Raw genomic sequence first — 21219 nt, forward strand, 5'->3', positions numbered from 1 at the left:
CTTTCTTTCTGCTCCTTTTACTTTGGAGGCAAATCAATACATGGAAACATTCAATAGACCAGAAAAATGTTATGTTACTTAATACAAAAATATTAATTGTGAGCCAAGRACCAAAAAAGCTGAAGTTGTTAAATTAAAGCCAAGGCATTATTAAGGTGCAGATCTCACCTGTACTATAATGTAACGTACAGTAATTATGCAGCAACACTACACTGTAAAGTCAGGAAACAAACAACATGTAGAGGCTTTTTCCCACATGGCCATTCATCATAAATCTTGGAGTGAATCCTAAGGTGGTGATCCAGTACTACGACAACAAGTGTACAAAGCGTGTCGCCAGAAATAAAGTTGCTCTGTTCCCAATCTCTATAAATATGATCCATACATTCTTCACAACCGTCCCTTGCTTTTTGCATGACATTGATCTTCTGCGCCGCTAACAATGTCTGTTTATCTTAGCAATAACACAAAGCGACCACCAATTACATGCCCCATCGATTTTAGCTGATGGGGGGAAGCCAGTGTACAAAGCATTCGCTCCTCTACTTTAATAGGACATTTTTGGTCAGTTAGAAAATGAAATAAAGCATCTAAACATTGGCGCTGACGTGAGATGAATCCACCCTTCTCGGTTATGTGGATATTATTGTGTGGTCTAGGCCAAATGATGACAGTGACAGGTCATTACAGTGACAAGTCATTACAGATTACACAAGCTATGAGTAGTGATGCAGAATAGCTATGGACAGATGATGATAAATTGTATTTCACTGTAAACATCTAAAGAGTAAATCTTTAACGTGATCCAATAGGACAGTGACAAATGTGTTGATGTCAAAATCCATGTATTATTTCACTGTAATTTTACATGCAACGGTTTATTATTCTCCCTTACAACTCTAGCTTGCTTTTCCATTAATCCTTTGAAAATTGCAGTGCCTCTCATGTAAGAGACTTTTTTTTATTTTTTTGCTCATTTCATCATGTTAGAGCCAGAAATATCAGTGTGATTTATTTGAATTTCATCACAAAATGGTGTCATATTGGGAAGTGAAAGTATAATTTTTGTAAATTAAAAAMAATCTGAAACATGTGTCATGCATTKGGTTTTCAGCCCCTTTTACTCGGRTACCTCTAAAATATAATCCAACCAGTTGCCTAATTTAGTTAAGTCTCAACCTGTGTGCAATTTAATCTCGGGGTAAAGTTGTTTTTTACRTTGTGACTTTGTAACAGGGACAACAAATGAAAAACTGCCTTTGGCTAACACTGCGAATTTTTACTTCATTTGTTCTGTAATGCGCTCCATCTCATCCCAAACTAATGCCGTACAGACCAAATCAATAAATTAGAATCTTATTAAAAAGTCCATTTGCTTCAGTCACTACAGCCACAAAGTGAAGCACATTATGTAGACTAATTACACACAGACTGATGTTTTCATGCATGCCTTTATTTGTGTTTATTGTGATGAATTTCTGCTTACAACTAATAAAACAAATGACATTTCATATTATTATATTATATTAGACCAATAAAAAATGTAATTTTCATGCAGAAATATGAGCTTAATAAAAAACATTAGTCATACCTAYTTGAGGGTTTGTTATTTTCAAAAACTACTTTTGATCTGACAAAAAAATCTCAGTTGAACAGACATTCTACTTTTTTTTTTAATGACAGTACATCATATCCTGGACACATAATCCCCACTGCAATGTATAGCAGAGAGAGCATCATGCAACAAGAAGTTTTTTTTTTTTTTTTTTGTTCCGACTGGGACAAGAAAGCTGGTCCGACTGAATAGATGAAGCAGCTAAATATAGGACAACCCTAAAAGAAAAGACAAACAATTGACACCTGTGTTGAGTTTCATCTTCCATAGCCAACGAGGGTCATTGTTCTTTCTACTTCTGTACCTCAAACATTTCCCCACGCCGTACATAAAAGTAAAGGTTTTACATATCAGTACTTTGTGTACATTCTTCATTTATCAAAGGTTTTAAATTTACATCAGAATGAGGAGCTTCAAATCAAATACYAACTTGACTGTCATTAACAAAGGTGAGGCGTATGGGCAAATATTTTAGAAGTGCTAACGCTGTGAGGCAGCCCACTCTCCATTGACCGAGCATGCAAACAGGCAGTYGAAAATTGAATAGGGTTGAAAGTGATAACAACAATTTTTTTATTTTATTCTGACTTCTGAAATTGAAAGTAAGTTTTTCAAACCTATTCACAATTATTTATTACTTAATGTTGCTCTGTAAAATGTAGATAGAATACRGAAAAGTTTCAGGTTGTAATGCGATAAAATTTCAAAAAGGTTMAATGTTTGTGGTAGTATCACTTGTTATGAACTTGTACAAGAAATTTACAATCTTTTAAATCTGACTGCAAATTAACTGTGACCTGTTGGTTTGTACATTTTAGTTTGGCATTTAACTGTCACTGTTAGCTTTTACTGGAACACTCATAGTGGCTTAGAAAACAGAAACAAGTTTTTTACCTGCTTTTTTCCTATGTGTAATGTTGATATTCTCCCTCATGTCCCTGAAAGCAGCCAAATTATGAAAAGCTGCTTTGGCGCCACTGGGCCCTTTGCTGGTGGTGGTCTGAGGGGCCAGTAGCACTTATATCAGTCTGAATGTCTGTATGAATCATCTGRTGTAAAGTGCTTTGAAGACTTGATAAAGCATTACACGTGTACAGGCCATTTATAAATATGGCAAAAGTTTTGAGTAACTTTACAAAAAAAATAAATAAATAAAATACTACAACTCATTCTATGCCAGCACGGTCAATCTAATTTAATTCAGCCAGTTTCAATGCATTTTCTCTACTTAATCCTGATTTGTAAAAAGTTGTCCACCAACAACCAAAATGCTAACAGATTGCATAAAATTTTCGCATTGGCTTTTCTTCCCACCTCCTGTCCTTCAACAGGAAAACTCCTCTAAAAGATTCACGGTCAGGACAGGTGGCCATCTGGCTTCACCAGCCGGGGGTAAAGAGGACAGGACAGAGGGGCAGAACAGCACCAGGCCCAAGGATACTTTGCTGTGGGCGGGGAGCTCAAAAACAAAAACACTGAACAATTACATGTCCAATTGCAATGCGAGGCAGTTAACATACTGTAATTGAGCATAACATCAATTCAAGAAAAACCACAACACACACAAAACAAAAAAAAATACAGACAGATGAAATCCCATTGCAGAGGCTTATCAAAGCTGAACACTAATAAATAAATCACCAGCTTCTGCAAATAGAGAACTTCTTACAGGTTGCTCTTAAGTTCTTAAGCTGTAAATCAAATTACCATGAATACTCCTCTCTGCTGCTATATTTGCAAGGAGTGCAGCATTGTCAAAAAAAAAGGTACAAATTTATGTTGGTGCTGCAAATTTAGCTACAATGACRAAAAAAGGCAATGGGTAGTTTTGTTAAGAAAAAATAAAAAATGTCYGAGACAGAAGATTTTTCAGTTTGTGTTTCTCTGCTTCGTAAGCAGAATATCACCTTGTCCTTTAGAATGGGCTGTGAGTAATGTGACCGGACAAGCGTGGAAAAGGAGACAGAACCGTGGAGAGGTTCGTCTCAGCTCAAGGTAATTAATATCTTCTACAGCGTTGGCTCTTTCTGTGATGACAGACTGATGGATGCCTCTATTACATCAGCAGTGTGCCTGACACTCAGAACATGATTTAAGATGCGTTCTATGTTTAATGCAAAGACAGTAGGATGTAAGGTTGTGGAATAAAGGAGGGGACACCAGTTTCAGCACGTCTCCTCACCATTATCTTTTCCAACGGTTCATGTGAGAACATCGTGGCTGTGCATCTCTTCCCAAGACCTGTACACTGCTATGGATAACCATCCATAATTATAGTTCCCTCTGTAAAGGTCTGTACAAAAGCTGACTCAAAGATGGCACTTTCTGCTACAAGTCTGACAGTAATGTTTGAAGACTTTTTTTTTTCCTCTCTTGCCGTTCTTCTGAGAGTTGGTAGGATAAGCTCACTTGCATCTCTCCACTTCTTAGTCACAGTTGTATTTGTTTCCAAAGCGTTTCTTCATTCCTCTGACTATAGAGGTGAGCAAGCTTATTTCCTGACTTTTGAAAAAATAAAAATAAAAAAAATCAGCACAGCGGAAATAAYTGAATCCCATCTACTTTGGTCTCTTCCATTTAAAGCATCTGGCTAGAGAGTAGCGTCACCTACCATGCACAGGGGAAACAGGAAGCTACTGCCTATTCTTATCTTAAAAGAGAAAAATAAAAATCAGGAAGTAGGTTCAGATGCTTTTCTATTTCTTTTCACTGGTTAGGAGTAGGACCTCTTGATAAATTAACCTCTTGTTGACTTTGATTTTGTCTTGCTAACAGTCAAAATGTGTAAGGCAAAAAAAAATATCACTCCACTCTAACTCAGTTTTAGTAAGTTTTTATAAGCAATAAAAACATGTGTTTTTTTTTTTTTTTGTTTTCTGAATATTTAAGTTATAAATTTAAGTTGAAAAAAAACCCAAAAAATGTTCATACTTTTGCAAAGTCACTGGTAAAGTATGTTAGGAGTCCTGGTAAGGAAATAGTTTCATGTGAATAGCTGAAATGGATTTAAAATGTTTGCTGAGAACCTAATCCTTTTTTTTCTTTTCTGTTGTATTCAGTATGTGCATGTATATATATTTAGATGCATATATGTTGAGTTCACAACGATGCTTAAATATAGAAAGTGGCTTCACTGTTGTGAACATTTAATAAAGAAAGACTTGAATATTTACAAGCTAGTAAAGTCAGAAATAAAGTGTTGCCATATTAACCCACATTATTGTGATGTGATGCATTACATGGCACATTAGTTTGGTTGGAGACGTTTGTGCAGGCAGCAGCTACAGATATCAAAGAGATACAAGAAAATTAGTTTCTTCATGGTTCAGAAAAAATACACAGAATTGTGGAACTGAGAAAGAGAAATAAGTAGTGAGATATAGTTGGGATATAATGGAAATGATGGGTGAGATGATTTACTTACAACTAGAGATGGTGGAGTTGCAGGGGAGTTGCAGGATACCCACAGAGGCTGAAATCAGTAGGCGGTGGAGGGTGGCGCTTGTTGATGAGGATTTTCGTATTATCAAGGAATAAGACGTAGTAGGGCTTATTGCCAGTTATAGAGCCAAATAATCTTTCCCCTGGCTGTTTTTAATCCCCTGCCTCTTTAAATCCGCTGCTCTTTAGGTTCCTCCGGATTGGGCTCGTCGACCCCCAGCTTTGAGGACACACCTGCCGGTCACACCCTGCATGTATTGTTTTCAGGCGAGGATTTAAAACCCAGAACGTTTTCACATCCATCTGTACTCATTCCCCATTTATTTTGAAGATGTTTTGATTTTAATAGGTTTAGTTTTATCTTTGCCAGTGCTGTGATATTGTGCAAGCATTTTCTGTCTGATTTTTAACTAATGTGCTGCAGTGACATCTATGGTGGCCACGTCTCTTCTACTAATTGGTGTGTGATTCACAATTTATCAAGGCTTCTGAGGAGCATTGACTGAAATCCTCCTTTAGTTCAAAGTTAGCTCTCTTTAATAGCCTTTATTGAATAAACGACCATTAAAATTGAGGATTTTGCCCAACCACGTAAATATCAATAGGCCATATCGGGGCAAAGCGATGGTTTTACTTTTTACAACTGAATCACTTTCCCAGAGACAACACCATCGATCTTTCTGTAAAAGGCAATGCCTTGATGCACAGCCGTGGACATGAGGCATGGATGCAATGACAGTCACCCCCTCCCACATGTCGCTTACAAAGGATTGCTGCTAAATCTGCTCATCACAACACTAGCTGACAAGAAATGACTAGTCATTGGAACAGCACACGTTTCCCCTGACAACACTTTTTTTTTTCTTTAAATGTCAACGTAACAGAAAATGAATGATACTCCCCAAATAAACTTCCATTAAACAATAATGCCAATCTACACAGCATTTATGGTTTGTTTTGTTTTCTGTCGCCCCCGTTTCATTATCTCCTGCCCTCACCTTGGCCAATTTGATCCAATTCCAGCTCCTTACATGATGGGATTCATTTAGGAAATAAACACACAGACACACGCACCCACTCAAAGGCACAATCACGCAACAATATWRYWRTCAGTGGACCTAAAGCGAAATGCATTTTTATTATTTGTGTSTCCAAATTTATTGGGTAACTCACTATTACCGCTTTCCTCGTCTCAACAATTCTACCGTACTCCACAGCATTTGTCCATTACTGGTTGAAGAGGAGCATTCTCAATTTTAAGTACTTAGGCAAATGAAATGTGCATGCAGCAGAAAAAAAAAAAAAACTAATTTGACGGATGTGTGAGTGAATGGCAAACAATTTTTTTATTTTTTTATTTTGAGAAGTGGTTGCTGCCTTTGAATGATTTCCCTCATTTTGATTATCTGGAGCTGGTGAAAATAACAATTGCATGCAAAATACTCATTCATGGTTTTTGTATTTGTGAGCAGTGCTGCAGCCAATTTTTCTAAGTGATAATCCATTGTCAGTACACGTATGAAAYGTAAGAATTATTAAGATAGTCAATACTCAAGGATGCTTAAAACATAAATTTTTTTTTATTAAAAGAAGAGCCTCTGACTGTGGCGCTGGCTAGAGCAATCTCCTCAAAACCACAAAGTGTCTTCAACAATCCTACTCCAGATACAAACAGTGTCCTGACAATGGGAAAATAAGCACTATATTACTGCATGGGGGAATTTATTTAGCACAAATTCTAGTTTTATACTAGCTTGATAAGAAACAGGCCCTTATTCTACTCTTTGCTTTGTAGAGACTTGTACGATTGCTTGCTGGAGGTGTGGACTCTGTTGAAGTTTTCAGTTTTATCCAATCGCTAATGTTTTGCCGTGACGTACGTATGTAAGATGACAGTGTGATGCCATGGAGTGTAAAAAAAATACAAAAATTGCCTGCACTGTTAAACAGCCATCCTCCAGTGCCAGGGGGGAAGTGCCAAGCCAAATGAGGCAGCTGTGAATGTTAATTCAATATTTGGAAGCTTGGCCAAATACATGGACTGAACAGCTTCATTCTCTTCCTCTGCTGGCTTTGCCAAACTATAGGAAGACTACAGTTTTAAAACAGCATAAAAAAATCAGCGCCATTGTTCACAGTGATTGAATTTCTTCCGGAGAAATTCTTCTCAATGGGAGAAAACCCAGACGGAGAATTGAAGAGCGATGAGAATCGAGTGGAAGTGCWTGGGAAGGCAACGGTCAGACTAGGTTTATGCTACTGTGGCAAAAAATTGGGTCGTTTCAACCCAACATTAGTAAAGTGTTGTAATTTAAATTTAATATTTCTTTTCTTTTTGACCAGAGTACAACTAAAACCAAAAATATCACTCAGAGTTGAATGGTTGCAATCTGACCTTACAGCAAAAAGGTCATGTGAGAAGTTTGCGTCRTCGCTCCAGCTTCCTCAACTAAGAACATGCATGACGGGTTAGCTGGCCATTCTAAATTACCCTTTGACGTGAGTGTGTGGACGCATAGTTATTTCTTGTTTGTCTTTGTGATGGACTGGTGACCTCTCAGCAGATGGACCTCGCCTCCAGCCTATTGACAGCAGGAGATAGACTCCAGCCCTCCTACGACCTTTCAACAATAAAGCGGCTATGGAACAACAGGCTGTTGAATACAAATGGACGGAAGCACAATAATCCAAATTGGGTTGTTTTTAGTCTAGATGTTTTAGGAATACGTAAAAATGGAAAATATAAATTTACCTTGAGCGCTAGCTTGGATATTTGTGCGCMGTAATGATGGACTTCTGACCCCGTCCAGGATATAAACCTCCTGCTCTATAACTGCTGGTATAAACAGCGATCCTGCAGTGACCCTGAACAGGATTAGGTAGGTTACAGAAAATGAGAGCATGAGTGCAGCATTTTATCAGCAATGTTACAATTTTTTATTTATTTTTTAATCTATGCTACCACCACCAAAACACTGTAGCATGATGCTGTGGCATACTGTTTATAACTGGATATGTATCTATTAACAGTGTTCAGTCAGACAATATTTGAATACTTCAGCAGTCGTGTGTGTCAATATCATAAGCATTATGTGACGGGAATGGCACAAAATGTGCAATGTTTAAGCGCAAATAACTCTGATTTTCATATTTGCTCTTTAAATGATGCAACATTGGGTCTAAAATTCTGGTTCGTACTTGTTGAGCTCTACACCTTATTGCATATGTGCATGTGTTCTCCTTGACATTTGTGCAAGAAAACAACAGAAAAAGCAGACATCAGCTCCACATCTGTTTCCTGTGGCTCTACAGCACCAGCAGCTAATCTTCCTGGCTGCCTGCGCCGTGGATCTATTATTTCTAATGGCAAAACAATCAGGCTTTATGGCCCAGCACCACATCTACTGGAATGGAAGCAGCACGTAATTTAATACTTCAGGAATTGGCTCCACGATTTTTGCCTCTGGCTCCCCCGTCGTATGCTCAATAGGGATTTAAATGCTGCTATGATAATGGCAATAACTAGGTTCATTGGAGCTAGTGATAAACTATGAATGGAATGGATGACCCAAGGGCAGAGTGCTTTGTCCCTGTGGCTCACTGATTTACTGCAAAGCAAGCCCCTGTTTCATAAGAAACCAGTGGTTTGCTCAAGAAGAAAAAAAAAACAAAAAAAAAACGCGCAAGTCAGTGGTTTGAGAAACCTTTATGGCCATTAAGCATTTAGGGCTGTTTTTCCTTATGTTTTACTTCAAAGACTAATAGAATGACATTTCGAATAGACAATTTAGTTTCAAGGTAACAGCATAAAACCTATCACATTTCTTTTATTCTACAAATGGCTGGTTGAAGTGAAAACACTTCAAAGTCAACCTACAGAGCTGGTTTAATTTTTGTGCAGTTTAACCTTCACTTGCCCCACATCTCTTTGTSCAACACATTTTCACCCGAGAGTTTCGAATTGTACAGTTACATAAAACCTGCTGGCATTCCCTGTGTTGTTTGGCATTGGAGCTCTGATGGAAGTACCGTCTATAAAAGGTGGAAAAGGCTTTAACAGGAAACTRAAAGATTTACCTGTGAACAAGTAAAAATGTAAAGATGACTTTTTTTCCCCTTCTCAGCTGTCGTTCTTTCGGATCATTTTTCTGTTTCTCGTTAACTTTACCCACTCTGCATTTTTGCAATGTTGAGGCTGGGGAACTTCTTGATAAACTTAAAGAACCAGAGTAAAGGTCAGCTTAAATCAATTAAAGTGTAACTGGTTCATCTTTCAGACTTTCTGCTGGAACGTATTTCAATCGGGTGTTTCATACAGCCACATAAATTGGATGCACAAAATTATGGTTGCACAAAGCTATGGTCGCATTACTGGTTGGCATTTATTCACAGCTCCACATTCAGATTTACAAACTCAACATATACATGAGTGGAACTTATGCCAATCCTYCCTGCTGTCTGCTTGAATCATTGTTGCTAATTCCTCCTTGGTCAGARTCCTTCTTGAGAAACGTCCTCAAATTAGGCTGGTCAAGTTCTAGCTGTTTTCTGCTCCACACGGCTTTCATGATGCCTTTGTTGTTGTAGCGCCAACCACACTGGATCCAATTATAGTGCTATTTCTGCTATTTCCACATTTCAAGGAGTTTAAAAGTTTTAGTGTGGTCATTAAAATCCCTTCACTAATGAGGTAGAACAGTGCGGTTATTAGACAGGAGGAGAAGGTTGTTTAATAGCTTCCATTAAAGACTTGCTTTGCTTACTTCATTATCTATGCTAACTTCATCCCATTCTACACCATTTATTTAAAAACAGGGACAGGACAACAATGCAAAGGAACTCCAGGAACATTGATCTTACCCCACGGCAATTGTCCGTCTTGGACAGACGCAACATAGGCTATTCTTCCTCCCCACTATCATTTTTACAGACCCACTGTGATGTTCGGCTTATCAGCCAAACCTCCATTTGTCAACATACTTGCAGTAACATGAATCACACGGTGCTATTATTTACCAGGGCTCCAAATGTCCCTSTGTACATTTGCATATTTTATTTGTTGGTAAATTACAAATAGCAGATGGAGACTAGAAAGCGAGCTAATGCTCGGTTTCACACCGATTCTAATTGTGTGAACGTTCGACGAGGACTGAGACAGTTGGCTGAAATGTGGTGTTTGATTTGTTTGAAGAAATAATGGGCAACAAAAGTCCACTCCCATTCTATATGCAAATATTTAACAGTGATAAACAGTGATTTAGTGGGGGGGATACAACATGGCAAACACATACAAAACACACATTCAAAATAACAGCGGTTGTGCACATAGTAGGACAGGATTTTGTCTGTATTGTATTGTATGCAATACAGACAAAATTGTATGCAAATTATCTGTTTATTGTTGCTCCATAGGAAATATCTATCTATCATAGCTGATTAAAGATGCCTCTATTTTCTGTTTTCTTTCTGTGACTTTCTCTTCTCTCCAGCTTTTGTGCTCAGCTGYACATTCCCCAAAGAGCCTGCGGGTGGAGAAGTCTCAGTGACCCATCTCCACGCCGGCGGGGAGGCCTACTTCAGTTGTTTTACTGGATACAAGTTGCAAGGTCCCAAAATGCTCACATGTCGCAAYGCAACTACACCCTACTGGAGTGGAAAAGAACCTCAATGCGTAGGTAAGGCAACTAATTCCTTTGCCAAGTTTATTCCAATGAATCTCTGCAGTTGGAATTGTCGTAGCCACACAGAGTGGAGCCCTGGTATTAGGGGCCGCAGCCACGCCTATGTGTGATTTGGTTTGGTTTATTTGACTTTTGTGTTACATTAAMCCAAGCTACATTCATTTGTTCCACTATCTGATAATCAAAGCAAACATCTCRCTAAGAATGAAACTCCTAACATTTTTAACAACTGAAATCGAGAACAAAATCGAGCTTTCGAAAACAAAGCGAGCCATTTTTTTTTTTTTTCTTCAGCCTTCCTGAAGAAAACTGGTAATTTTGATTAATGAACACTGTTCACCAAAGTGTCTCCCACTGAGTTGATTTGAGAGACCAACTGTGCACWGGGAGCTATTCTTTAGAGACGGGGGCAAAACAAAGCCGTCGGACCTGGCTGCCTTGATTAGCACATGTGGCTGTCAGTCTCCTGCTTGTAAAGGCTCATCTTCCTGTTCCGGCCTTTCACATCGCCTGCATGCAGCTGCTCTCGGCTGATAGCATTACCGCTGCCATTTTGCCGCGTTAAGACACTCTTAGGCCCAGGAGAGCTGCCTGGTGTTGCACAGCCACAGTCCATTGGATATTGATGCAATCTGTGCACAGACAGTGACTTTTCTCTGAAATCCCCCTTCCATAGTTTCATTACATTTCTCATCTAGCTTTTACCCTCTAACTCTTTATCCTCTTGCTCCCTTCTCTTGCTCGGTTTCTTCTCATATAGCGTCCTGTGGGGGGATGATAAAGAATGCCACCTATGGTCGTATCGTCTCTCCTGGTTTCCCTGGCAACTACAGCAACAATCTGACCTGCCACTGGGTACTGGAAGCCCCCGAAGGCCACCGGCTTCACATTCACTTCGAGAAGGTTGCTCTGGCAGAGGATGACGACAGGTTGGGCTATACCTGACATAATTCTGAAAAAGAAAAACAAGCAAAAAAAAAAAAAGCCTCAAAAACGCTTGTTAGGAGAGAAAGAGACTCAACTAGTCCAATAGGAGTTTACCATCTTTCTCAAACCTTTACTAATGGATAAATAGTTTAGACTAATTATTTGTACTCTAAATCCCACAGATGCTCATTGGGATTAAGATCTGAAGAAATTGCAGGACAAGTCAACACGTTGGACTTGTTGTTGTGTTTCTCTTTAGCTAATAGCTGATACTATCAAGCCCTAAACTCGCCATCTGAATGACATTATCCATGTGAACAGAGCATTACTTTCTCAAGGGTCATTAATGACCAAAGTCTTTAGAGTAATGGATGAATTTGAAAGCATGTATTGTCACTACAATCCTTTAAGAGCGTTCTTTAAGTCCAGTGAATTGAGGAGGCTGATGTAGCATGAAATAGGGGACAGCAGATTCATTACATTTTCAATTGAATCAACTGATCAACGTGGCTGCTGTCATGCATGGTCATTCGCCTTATTACAAGACCCATCTGGGATATTACCACAAAGTTGTTGCAACTGCAACTAGAAGAGTCTCGTGGAAAGTAATTTTTTATTTTTTTTTTATTTTTTTCTGTTTTTACTTTACCGTCTAATTCACAGGACTGTTTTTGCTGGTGTGTATTTCCAAACAGGCTGTTGATAAAAAATGGGAACAACATTGACTCTCCACCTGTATATGACTCCTACGAAGTGGAATACTTGCCAAACGAGGGCGTGCTCAGCACCGGCCGTTACTTGTTTGTGGAGTTCACCACAGATGGGACGATGACATCCACCGGAGCAGCCATCAGATACGAAGGCAAGCAGATCACGCRGACTGCGGAGTGACTCATTTTGTACAACGCGGTGTCAGCAAGTCTAACTATTTGCTTTGTTAATGCAGCCTTTGCCAAAGGGATGTGCTATGAGCCTTTTGTAAAGTACGGCAACTTCAGCAGCAGTGACTCCACCTACAGCATGGGAGCGGTAGTTGAATTCTCATGTAATCCTGGCTACACGCTGGAGCAAGGTTCCGTCGTGATTGAGTGCGTGGATTCTCAAAACCCACAGTGGAACGAGACGGAGCCCGCCTGCAGGGGTGAGCGAACACATTTTGTCCGAATCCCGTTTTAACCCTTTCACATCCTGCTCAGTGGGCCTTCCTCTGTGTTTGCTCTCTTCATACGTATGGGAATACGGCTCATATTTCCACGTGCATCTCATCAATCTCCCCCATTAAAACTCCTCCCACTTCCCGTCCCTRGSCACATTCTTCAAGTAGCTGTGAAAATATTGCGCAGCGTGAGGAGGGAGTAATTCTTCATAATGTTATTATGATTTCATTTATCACAACACCTACTTGCCCATTTCTGGCAAACAAAGTTTTCATAAAATAAATGCACTTTAAGGAACCGAAGAAAACAGTTCTGAACATAACACACTTACAGACGAGTATAGATGTTCTAGTGGTTTTTGTAGTTGTAGCAATAATTGCTGAAAAGGTAACAAATAACAACAAAAAAAACACTTGCCTAGAAAAATATAATTATGCTGCATTATATTGTTTGCTGACAGTTATTTTTTTATCTAGTGTTTCCTATAGGTTAGAGTCCTTCTAATGAGAGCCCAGACAAACTGATAGAGTAACCACCATTTATCTGAAGCACATACTAACACAGTAATGTCCCTCCCCCACCTGTTGTTGCACTGCATGTCAGCTTAAAATTGTGTTAGTTCTTTTCTTTTTTTCTTTTGGATAATAAAACTGTCACATTTGGCTGTTCAGAAATGTTTCTGGCTGATTAAAAAACAAACAAAAAAAACACAGTTATGGCTTTATTATTACAGCTGGTAAGCTACAGGCAGAATGTCTGTTAAGACACTGACTGTAACCTGGCTACATAGGATGATGCCTAATTGAGCAACTGATAACTGTTTTACTTTTATGAAGCAAAAATATTCAGCCCATTAAGCACAATTATGAAAAATGCTATTAAGGTTTGCCTAAGTGTACCTATAAATTTTGAAATTATTACAAATGTAGTGATTAAGATGTTAGATTATTTAAACAGCTGTGGGAAATATTAGAAGGGATAGATTAAATTTTAAATAAAGGCAGTGACCGCATTGCACAAGTGTTTCAAATCTAAATGAAATATTTTGAATGGAAATTTTATATCATCGTGGTATTTTGTAATACGAAGTGATTATGCCATGACAATCTCATTATTATCATTATTATAATGCATCAAGTCTTATTTTATTATTATATTTTAAATAAGTCAAAAACCCTATCCAGATATGCCTGGCCTAACAATCTAAGGATTTCATGGTGTTTGCTTGATCATTTCAGTAGGTGGTGATGTCTTTTGTTCAGACATTAAATCCAAAAAGCATTTAACTGTGTCTTCCTGAGCTGGTTTCCTCTGATCCGTGATAAATTCCCTCTTAAGATTATAGGAATGATTTACTTTGATATGTGTGCTCGCAGGGCAGATTTTTCAAGTGCTCAAGATTAAAGGCACACAATAGCTGCCCTGAATTGAACTCTCCACAGAGCGCAGACTATGTACAGTAACAGTCTGCTAAAACGATTGCTCTCTATAATACTCATCTTATGTAAACATATAGTACATCTTTCTTTCTTCGCAAGGACTTTGCATTGACTTTTATTAATTTTTTTTATTACTTTTTGTTGCCTAACCCCGACCCTGACCCTGACCCTAAATCTAATCTAAACTCAATTAAYTCCTTAGCCCTAAACCTAAACCATAACTCCGATACCCCTGCAATGTGTCAAATACAAGGCCACAYGCTCACGCATACACACAATTTGCTGACCATACTCTGGTTGCTTTAATGCCTGTCTGGTCACAGACAGAGTAAAATTGAAAAGCGTTCTTGTAAAGCCAGATATGGGAAAATTAAATTCTTTGCTCTTTTGGGTCACGGTCGCCACGTAGCTCATTGTTGGTACACAGTTTTACAACAATCCTGCCGAGCAGCGTGCACGTTCCATTGCACTCGTCCTTTAAAGTCAGGGTTCATTTAATTAAATATWAAAAAAAAGAAACAGGATTTCCCTGCACCAGCGTTTGCGTTTTAGAGGCTCGATCGTACTCCTCCRCCTGTAAATTGGCTGCAGTTTGTTTCCTTGTGTTGTTTACTCTCCTGTCTCTGTGTGTTACAGCTGTGTGCAGCGGAGAGATCACAGACTCTGCTGGCGTGGTGTTGTCTCCTAATTGGCCCGAGGCCTACGACAAGGGGCAGGACTGCATCTGGGGCATCCATGTGGAAGAGGACAAAAGGATCATGCTTGACATCCAAGTGTAAGAGTCCATGCACAGGTCTCAGACTGGAACTCRCACAGGGGGGAAGTCAGGGAGGAGGTCAGATTGAGCTGCTAGCGTTTAACACTCCATCTCTTGCTTCAAACACACACTTTTCCCGTTACTTGCTCATCTGTTTTCTTATCGCAGCAGGCTTGTGCACAAAGAGAAATCTTTCCGTGGCAGCRCTCATTAATTAGAWTTTTTTTTTTTTCATTTTTACATCCGCCTACATTAAGGATTCTGTCCTGCTTCCAGCTCGCTCTCTGACCAGATTAGCCAGTAAGCCTCCCTGCTCCCACTTCCCTGGTGTTTGCCTCGGAGTTGGCTTTGAAATGAATATGCTCTGGCAAGTGAACTACTCTGAGCCACTTATCCGGTCCGCCCAAATGGAATCCAGCACACACGTACAGATGTCATAATGGACACACGCACACTGTGTGTGTCACCTTCACTCTTCACCTTCACGAGCTCCCGTCTCACATAATCAGACTTGCACAAACACATGCAGACATCTGTTTCTCCCGTCTCCGCACCTCTTWTTGGTCTTAAATTAAGTGAACAAAATAACCCATAACCTTGATTTCTTTTTACGGCGCATTGAGCATTTCTCTAAAACCAAAAAAAAAAGAAAAAAACGATTCAAGTGTTTGTATAGAAATTCAAATCTTGTCTCATTATCCTGTATAGATTCATCCGCTTGTTTCGGATGAGGGATTCGACCGTTTCAGCGTGTGCATCCGTCTTGACACAAAACAATACAGCACAAGTGATTTGTTTTATTGCTCAAAGCAGTTGCAGAGGCACAGCGAGAGGTTAAAATTAAGCTGGCAGGAATTCGCCTGAGGTCCCACCAAACAAAGACTGTGGAAAGACTCAGGCTGTAGCTGGTGTACTGGTTGCATTCCTCGTTTACACAGGCTTGCAGTTGATTCCTTCAAATGYTGCCTTTTCCATATCCATATTTTTTTCTTGAGGACACAGAGAAAATGGTTTCTACTGCAACAGACCACTGTCTGTCTAGTATTTGTTCCATAAATGCAGCTCTAAACAAGTGTTTTTTATCCGCTCGTTCATTATTTGTACTCGTACGGCATCTGAAATTTCAGTCAGAAATGTTGAACGTGTCGAGTTTTTGACGACGACATCAATGTTTGCGAATGCCCAGTTCGAAAGAAGAAAAACATAGAAATGCTTGTTCTTAGGCGAAACAGCTTCATGTCCCACCACTTCCGAGCCTCGTCTTATTATTTCTGTGTTTTTATGGCCTACCTACTGAGCAAAAGACCTGCTAACATCAGCTMGAGCTGCACATTGACCTGATTTTGAAAGTGATAAGATTTACAAAAAAAATTCAGTAAATCATGYAGAAATACTAGAAAAATTACACCAGWGCTTATAGACTGCTTCATTTGATTCAGTTCGAATTAATTTCCACTTTTCTTTTTCCATTTGTAACATATTTGAGCTGTGCCGTGCTGGARGATGGCAGATGACACACATTTTAATCTTAACGTGTCACGAAGCATTCAAGCAATAACACTGAATGCGCAACGACTTCCAGATGCTTTCCTGATATCAAAAGARACAACGTTCATTTTGTTTGCATGAAAGGAAAAAAAAATGTCTGCTGTTGATCATTCATTGTATTTCCAAACAGAAATACATCTGCATACAGTGGCAACTGTGCTCAAGTTGCTCTTATGTAACACAGGAATGATGCATGCAGCACTGGTGGAATATTTGAAAGTTAATTTAATTTGTATATTTTTTTTATAAGTCAATACTTATTTACCAATGTAAATAAATCCATGACCACCCAGTTCCAACATGCCTGAGTTACTGGCAGTAACTCCACTCTGCAGAGGCCTGCTAAAAGARCCATTCGTTTGATCCAGCTGTGTTTAAAGGAAGGTGCACTTAAGGACTTGGGTGCTGCTGACTTAAAGTGTGTATTTGTGTAGCTGATCTACTCAAGATTGTGTTAAAAATTCTAAATTCAAATCCAGATATTCCTTGTTTTTTAATTAATCCTTGTCAATCTCAGCTGAAGCCAGATAGATTGATRTACCAATGCCTTTTTAGCCTAGATGCCTATGAACAGTTTGATATGATATTATTCAAATGTATTTTCAACTCCAAAATGCTCAGTGGGTAACCTCATCTCAGTACTGACWCCTAACCCAAACTGTGATCCTGAAGCTCACCTCTTCCCTATCCTTATCCTGAAACAGAAGAGGGTTTTTTTTTTCTTGGTTTTGTCAACCAGATAAAAACATTTGCCTCACAAAATAAGTTTGTGCGTAACCCAAAATATTTTTTGGATTGCGGAGAGTTAAATATTGCGCAAAGCTGAGCACGGCTAAAGCAGTGTTGGGCTAAGTATTCAAAATATTCGTTCATATTTTCCATCTTTTCCATTTATTTCAATCGTTAATTTATTTGCAAAACAAAATCTAATTTCGTTACCAAAAGCCGTTTGATGAAGGCAGCAACAAGATTTCAGTTTTGCTGAACAGCCATGTTAGTGGRAATTGTAAAATCATACTGTAAGGAAAACAACGGAATTTTGAAAGAAAAAGGTCAAAAAATGGGGAAGAATTACACCTATGTGGCTGATTTTATTTTACTGGTTGAATTAACACAAAACAAGCAGATACATCTCAGTGACATTTGTGAAGGACATGGTTTTCCTAAGCTATCTTTCGGGCTTGCAAGCACTAGGATATGAGCCATCACATGGATTTTTCCACAGAATAATAGCGTGAGGCATACTAAGAAATGGCACACTGTGTCTGAATGCCACACAGGGCTTTGTGTGACCCRGCATCCCTCTCTGTTCTTTAGATCAAGATTAGAACTTTGTGATAAATGTCTGATGTTGAAAGTCTACCAGGGTACCTCGGATAACAAAAGCTCAGAGAACAAAGCACATGTAMACAAGTTCGGTTTGCGGTAATCTGATTTTAATTCAGGGATTTCTCTTTAAATTGTACCTGTTGGATGTTTGTTTTAATCTGGGCCACAAGAGGCAGCTCACTGTAAATTAATAGCACCGCGTCCAGCTTTAGTTTATCTCAAAGTCGGTCAGGCGTGGCTGTCGTGGCAGCCCCTCTGATCCCCGCGGTTACCTCTGTGTCTGCTCCGTTTAGCTTGAGAAACAGCATTCCTGTAGGCTTGGTCAACACGCAATTTGTGTCAAAGGTGTGTTTGTGYGCAAAAAGGCTCTTGTGTATAAGAGCTGTCTCATTATGAGGGTGGGAGCACACTTTTCCACATTAATGAGAATGTTTTCTGTGTTATCATTCATCACTGTGCCTGTGCTGGCAATTACAGAGGAGCAGTGTGCATAATGAGGACTGATTAATTAATTTAGGCCAAACAGGAGGGCTGGCTCTTTGCTAATTAGTGCGGAGCATGGCTCGACCAGGAGCCAGAAACAAGAGGTTACAGCTGATATTCCCACCTGTAGGATACACCTCAGTAAATGCTTCAAATATAGATTAACATTCCGATTGCACTGCGTTCGCCACTTTAAGTAGTGCTGATGTACGTTTACTGACCAGGAACAGGGGCGTTTTAGTTTGGGTGGGTTGCATCCTCTAGTGGAGTTTCTGAGCATTACATGCTATCCCATATGTCAGTGTATATTATAGGGTGTCTTTGTGTGCTTCAAACTTAAGTGAAGCTGCAAAAAAAAAAAAATCTAAATGCATAATCTCCATGTTAGGAAGATTAAGAAGCTTTCTCCTAAAAGCRTGACAATGAAAGCAATTCCTATTCTGTCCGAGTTGCTGGAGATTAGCTGTGGCTTTTCTAAAGTTGTCAGGTTGGTGAAGGAGACAAATGCCTAGAGGCCTGTGAAAAACAACGGCTCTCTCCTCATCCTGTCTGCTGAGCTGAGTCAGTGTGATTGGTATGCAGAGAGCTTCTCCCAAGTTCTTTCTTGAAACGGCACTCCAAAAGTTGGAAAAGGTCAAGACCGTGTTTTCAAGCCGAAATATTTCATCAGACACAGTGCCTTTCATGACTGCTCATTAATATGTTTTGTCACCTTACAACCAGAAACTTCAGTCACTATATTTGGATTTTGTGCATAGGACCAACATTAAGTAGTGCATAATTATGACGTGGAAGAGGACTTTTGAGTTTAAAGTCAGGCAGGACTTTGTTTTCCATCCTCTTTTACTGTACAACTTCGAAATAAAATCAAGTGGAACTAATTGCCTTCAGAAGTTGACTCACTAGTTAAACTTTGTGTAAATAAATATAAGCTGYGAAAGAATCAGAGGTACATTGGAGAAAACTAGTCAACAAACCATGTTAACATAACAAAAGATACACCAGACRTGTATATAGATAGTTTTGGAGAAGGTTAAATATTAGTAAGGTTTATAACAACATCCAGGTGTGCTGTGGTGGTGCAGGAATTAACCAACATATGGAGGCCTAAGCCTTAACCTGGCTGTCGCAGGTTTGAGTCCTCGCCTGGCGACCTTTGCCACATKTCWTCCCCTTTCTCTTATTACCCACTTTTTKGTCAATTCGTTATCAAATAAAGGCCACTAGAGTCAATAAAAYCTTWAAARAAATGTTCTTCTTAAAGGACAGACTCCTTTACAAAGAGTTTCTATGCTAGGAAACTAATGCTGTGCGACATCCTGAACACACCATCCCCATAGCGACGCACGACAGCATCGTGACGTGAGGATGTTTTTCTTCAGCGGGAGCAGAGATTCGCCTTCCAGCAGAACAAAACTCCCCCGAACAAAGTTTAGCCATCACTGCACTGGTGGTGCTCGGTGGTGCTCATGTTCATGTTTGAGAACGGCCGACTTCTCAAACATGAAAAGTTTGAGACTTAAATCTGAATAAAACCTAACTTTCGTGACATCCTAAAACACTTGTGACTGTAATTTCATCCACATTCGGTTCCTCAAGGTTTTGATTCACAGAGGCTGAATAAAAACGAATGCCTCAATTTTCAGATCTAAAAATGTGTTTTAAAAACGTAACAAATTTGTGTTTTGTTATTTYGCATAAAATCTCAACAAAACACAATAAAGTCTGTCGTTGTGAAAGGACRCGATGTGTTCAAGGGGCAGTAATATTTTTCCAAGGCACAGTGATGGCACACTAATCAAATTTTTTCTTTACATTTCAAGAAAGTACCCTTCAATTTTGTGTGCATGTTATTTTGTTTCACTTTATTCCTACGGCTCACTCATTATTAAGTCGTTCTTGCTGCTGGCTGCTGCCAGGTCGTAGACAGTGGCCCCACAGTAATCTAGTAGTCTTAAAAAAGCCACCTGTCAGAGGTCTGAAAAGGCACTTACACATTTGGGTCCTTCTGTTCTGGCACCGTGATTCGTGGACGAACTCAAAGTGATCTGTTAAGTTAATACAATCAGTCATTTAGACCTCTAATGGTGGTGAAATTCTAAATTATTCACAGGGACTTCTTTTAAAAAGAGATAAAATGCCGTGACTGAAGGTAATCACTCGGCGAGGCTGCCAACTGGCAAACAAATGTCCTTCCCTCAAGTGTAGCCTGAAATCAAGGGGAGCTATATTTGGAGAGGAAACAATAAAATGCTGAGAACTGGGAAGCCTTGATGACATAATCAGCAGGTAGAGGAAAGCGAAATAATTCACTAAGAAATAAACCAACTTGTGTGTCTCACAGACGTCGCCCGAGGTTTTATTCTGACTAAATAGGACGAGGCCATCTGGAAGGGCTGTTAACCTGCAGACCATGAAAGCACCACTGATAGAGAAAAGAAAGGAGGCGGGGGAAATAATCACCTGTGGCTGATATTCCAATAGGGGTTTGGATGGCTGACTGACATCAGATGTTACACACACATTGAGGAAAAAGTAAGCTGTTAAATTCATACCTTATTCGGTTGAAAAAAAAAATCTAAATGAAGATTTGATTTGCCATTACAGTTCATTTGCTAATAGCAGAAAGACGCATCCAGATTAGAGATTTCCAGAGGTGCTCTTACTGCAGAGGTATATATTTTCACAGAAATTGCAGCTGCAAGTCTCTGCTAGCCTTACATATCTTTTGCCACCTCTAACATGTTTTTCTTCAAGGATCACTCTGGTCTTATGTCAGTCCTTTCAATAACTCCCATCGGCTTCCATCTTCCTGCTGAAGAAAAGCATCCTAACATCATTA

The 21219-nt window shown here is 39.3% G+C and overlaps 1 protein-coding gene across 1 annotated transcript in view; it reads left to right on the top strand.

Annotated features, from left to right (window-relative positions):
* LOC103475882 (seizure protein 6 homolog) overlaps positions 1 to 21219 on the top strand; it is a 109448-nt gene that overhangs the window by 78516 nt on the left and 9713 nt on the right. Inside the window, exons 5-9 of the mRNA XM_008427824.2 lie at positions 10546 to 10731; positions 11498 to 11666; positions 12360 to 12526; positions 12611 to 12805; positions 14897 to 15035. Coding sequence (XP_008426046.1) covers positions 10546 to 10731; positions 11498 to 11666; positions 12360 to 12526; positions 12611 to 12805; positions 14897 to 15035 — 856 coding nt within the window. The remainder of the gene's footprint in view (positions 1 to 10545; positions 10732 to 11497; positions 11667 to 12359; positions 12527 to 12610; positions 12806 to 14896; positions 15036 to 21219) is intronic.

This window comes from Poecilia reticulata, linkage group LG14, assembly GCF_000633615.1.
Source record: "Poecilia reticulata strain Guanapo linkage group LG14, Guppy_female_1.0+MT, whole genome shotgun sequence".
NCBI lineage: Eukaryota > Metazoa > Chordata > Actinopteri > Cyprinodontiformes > Poeciliidae > Poecilia > Poecilia reticulata.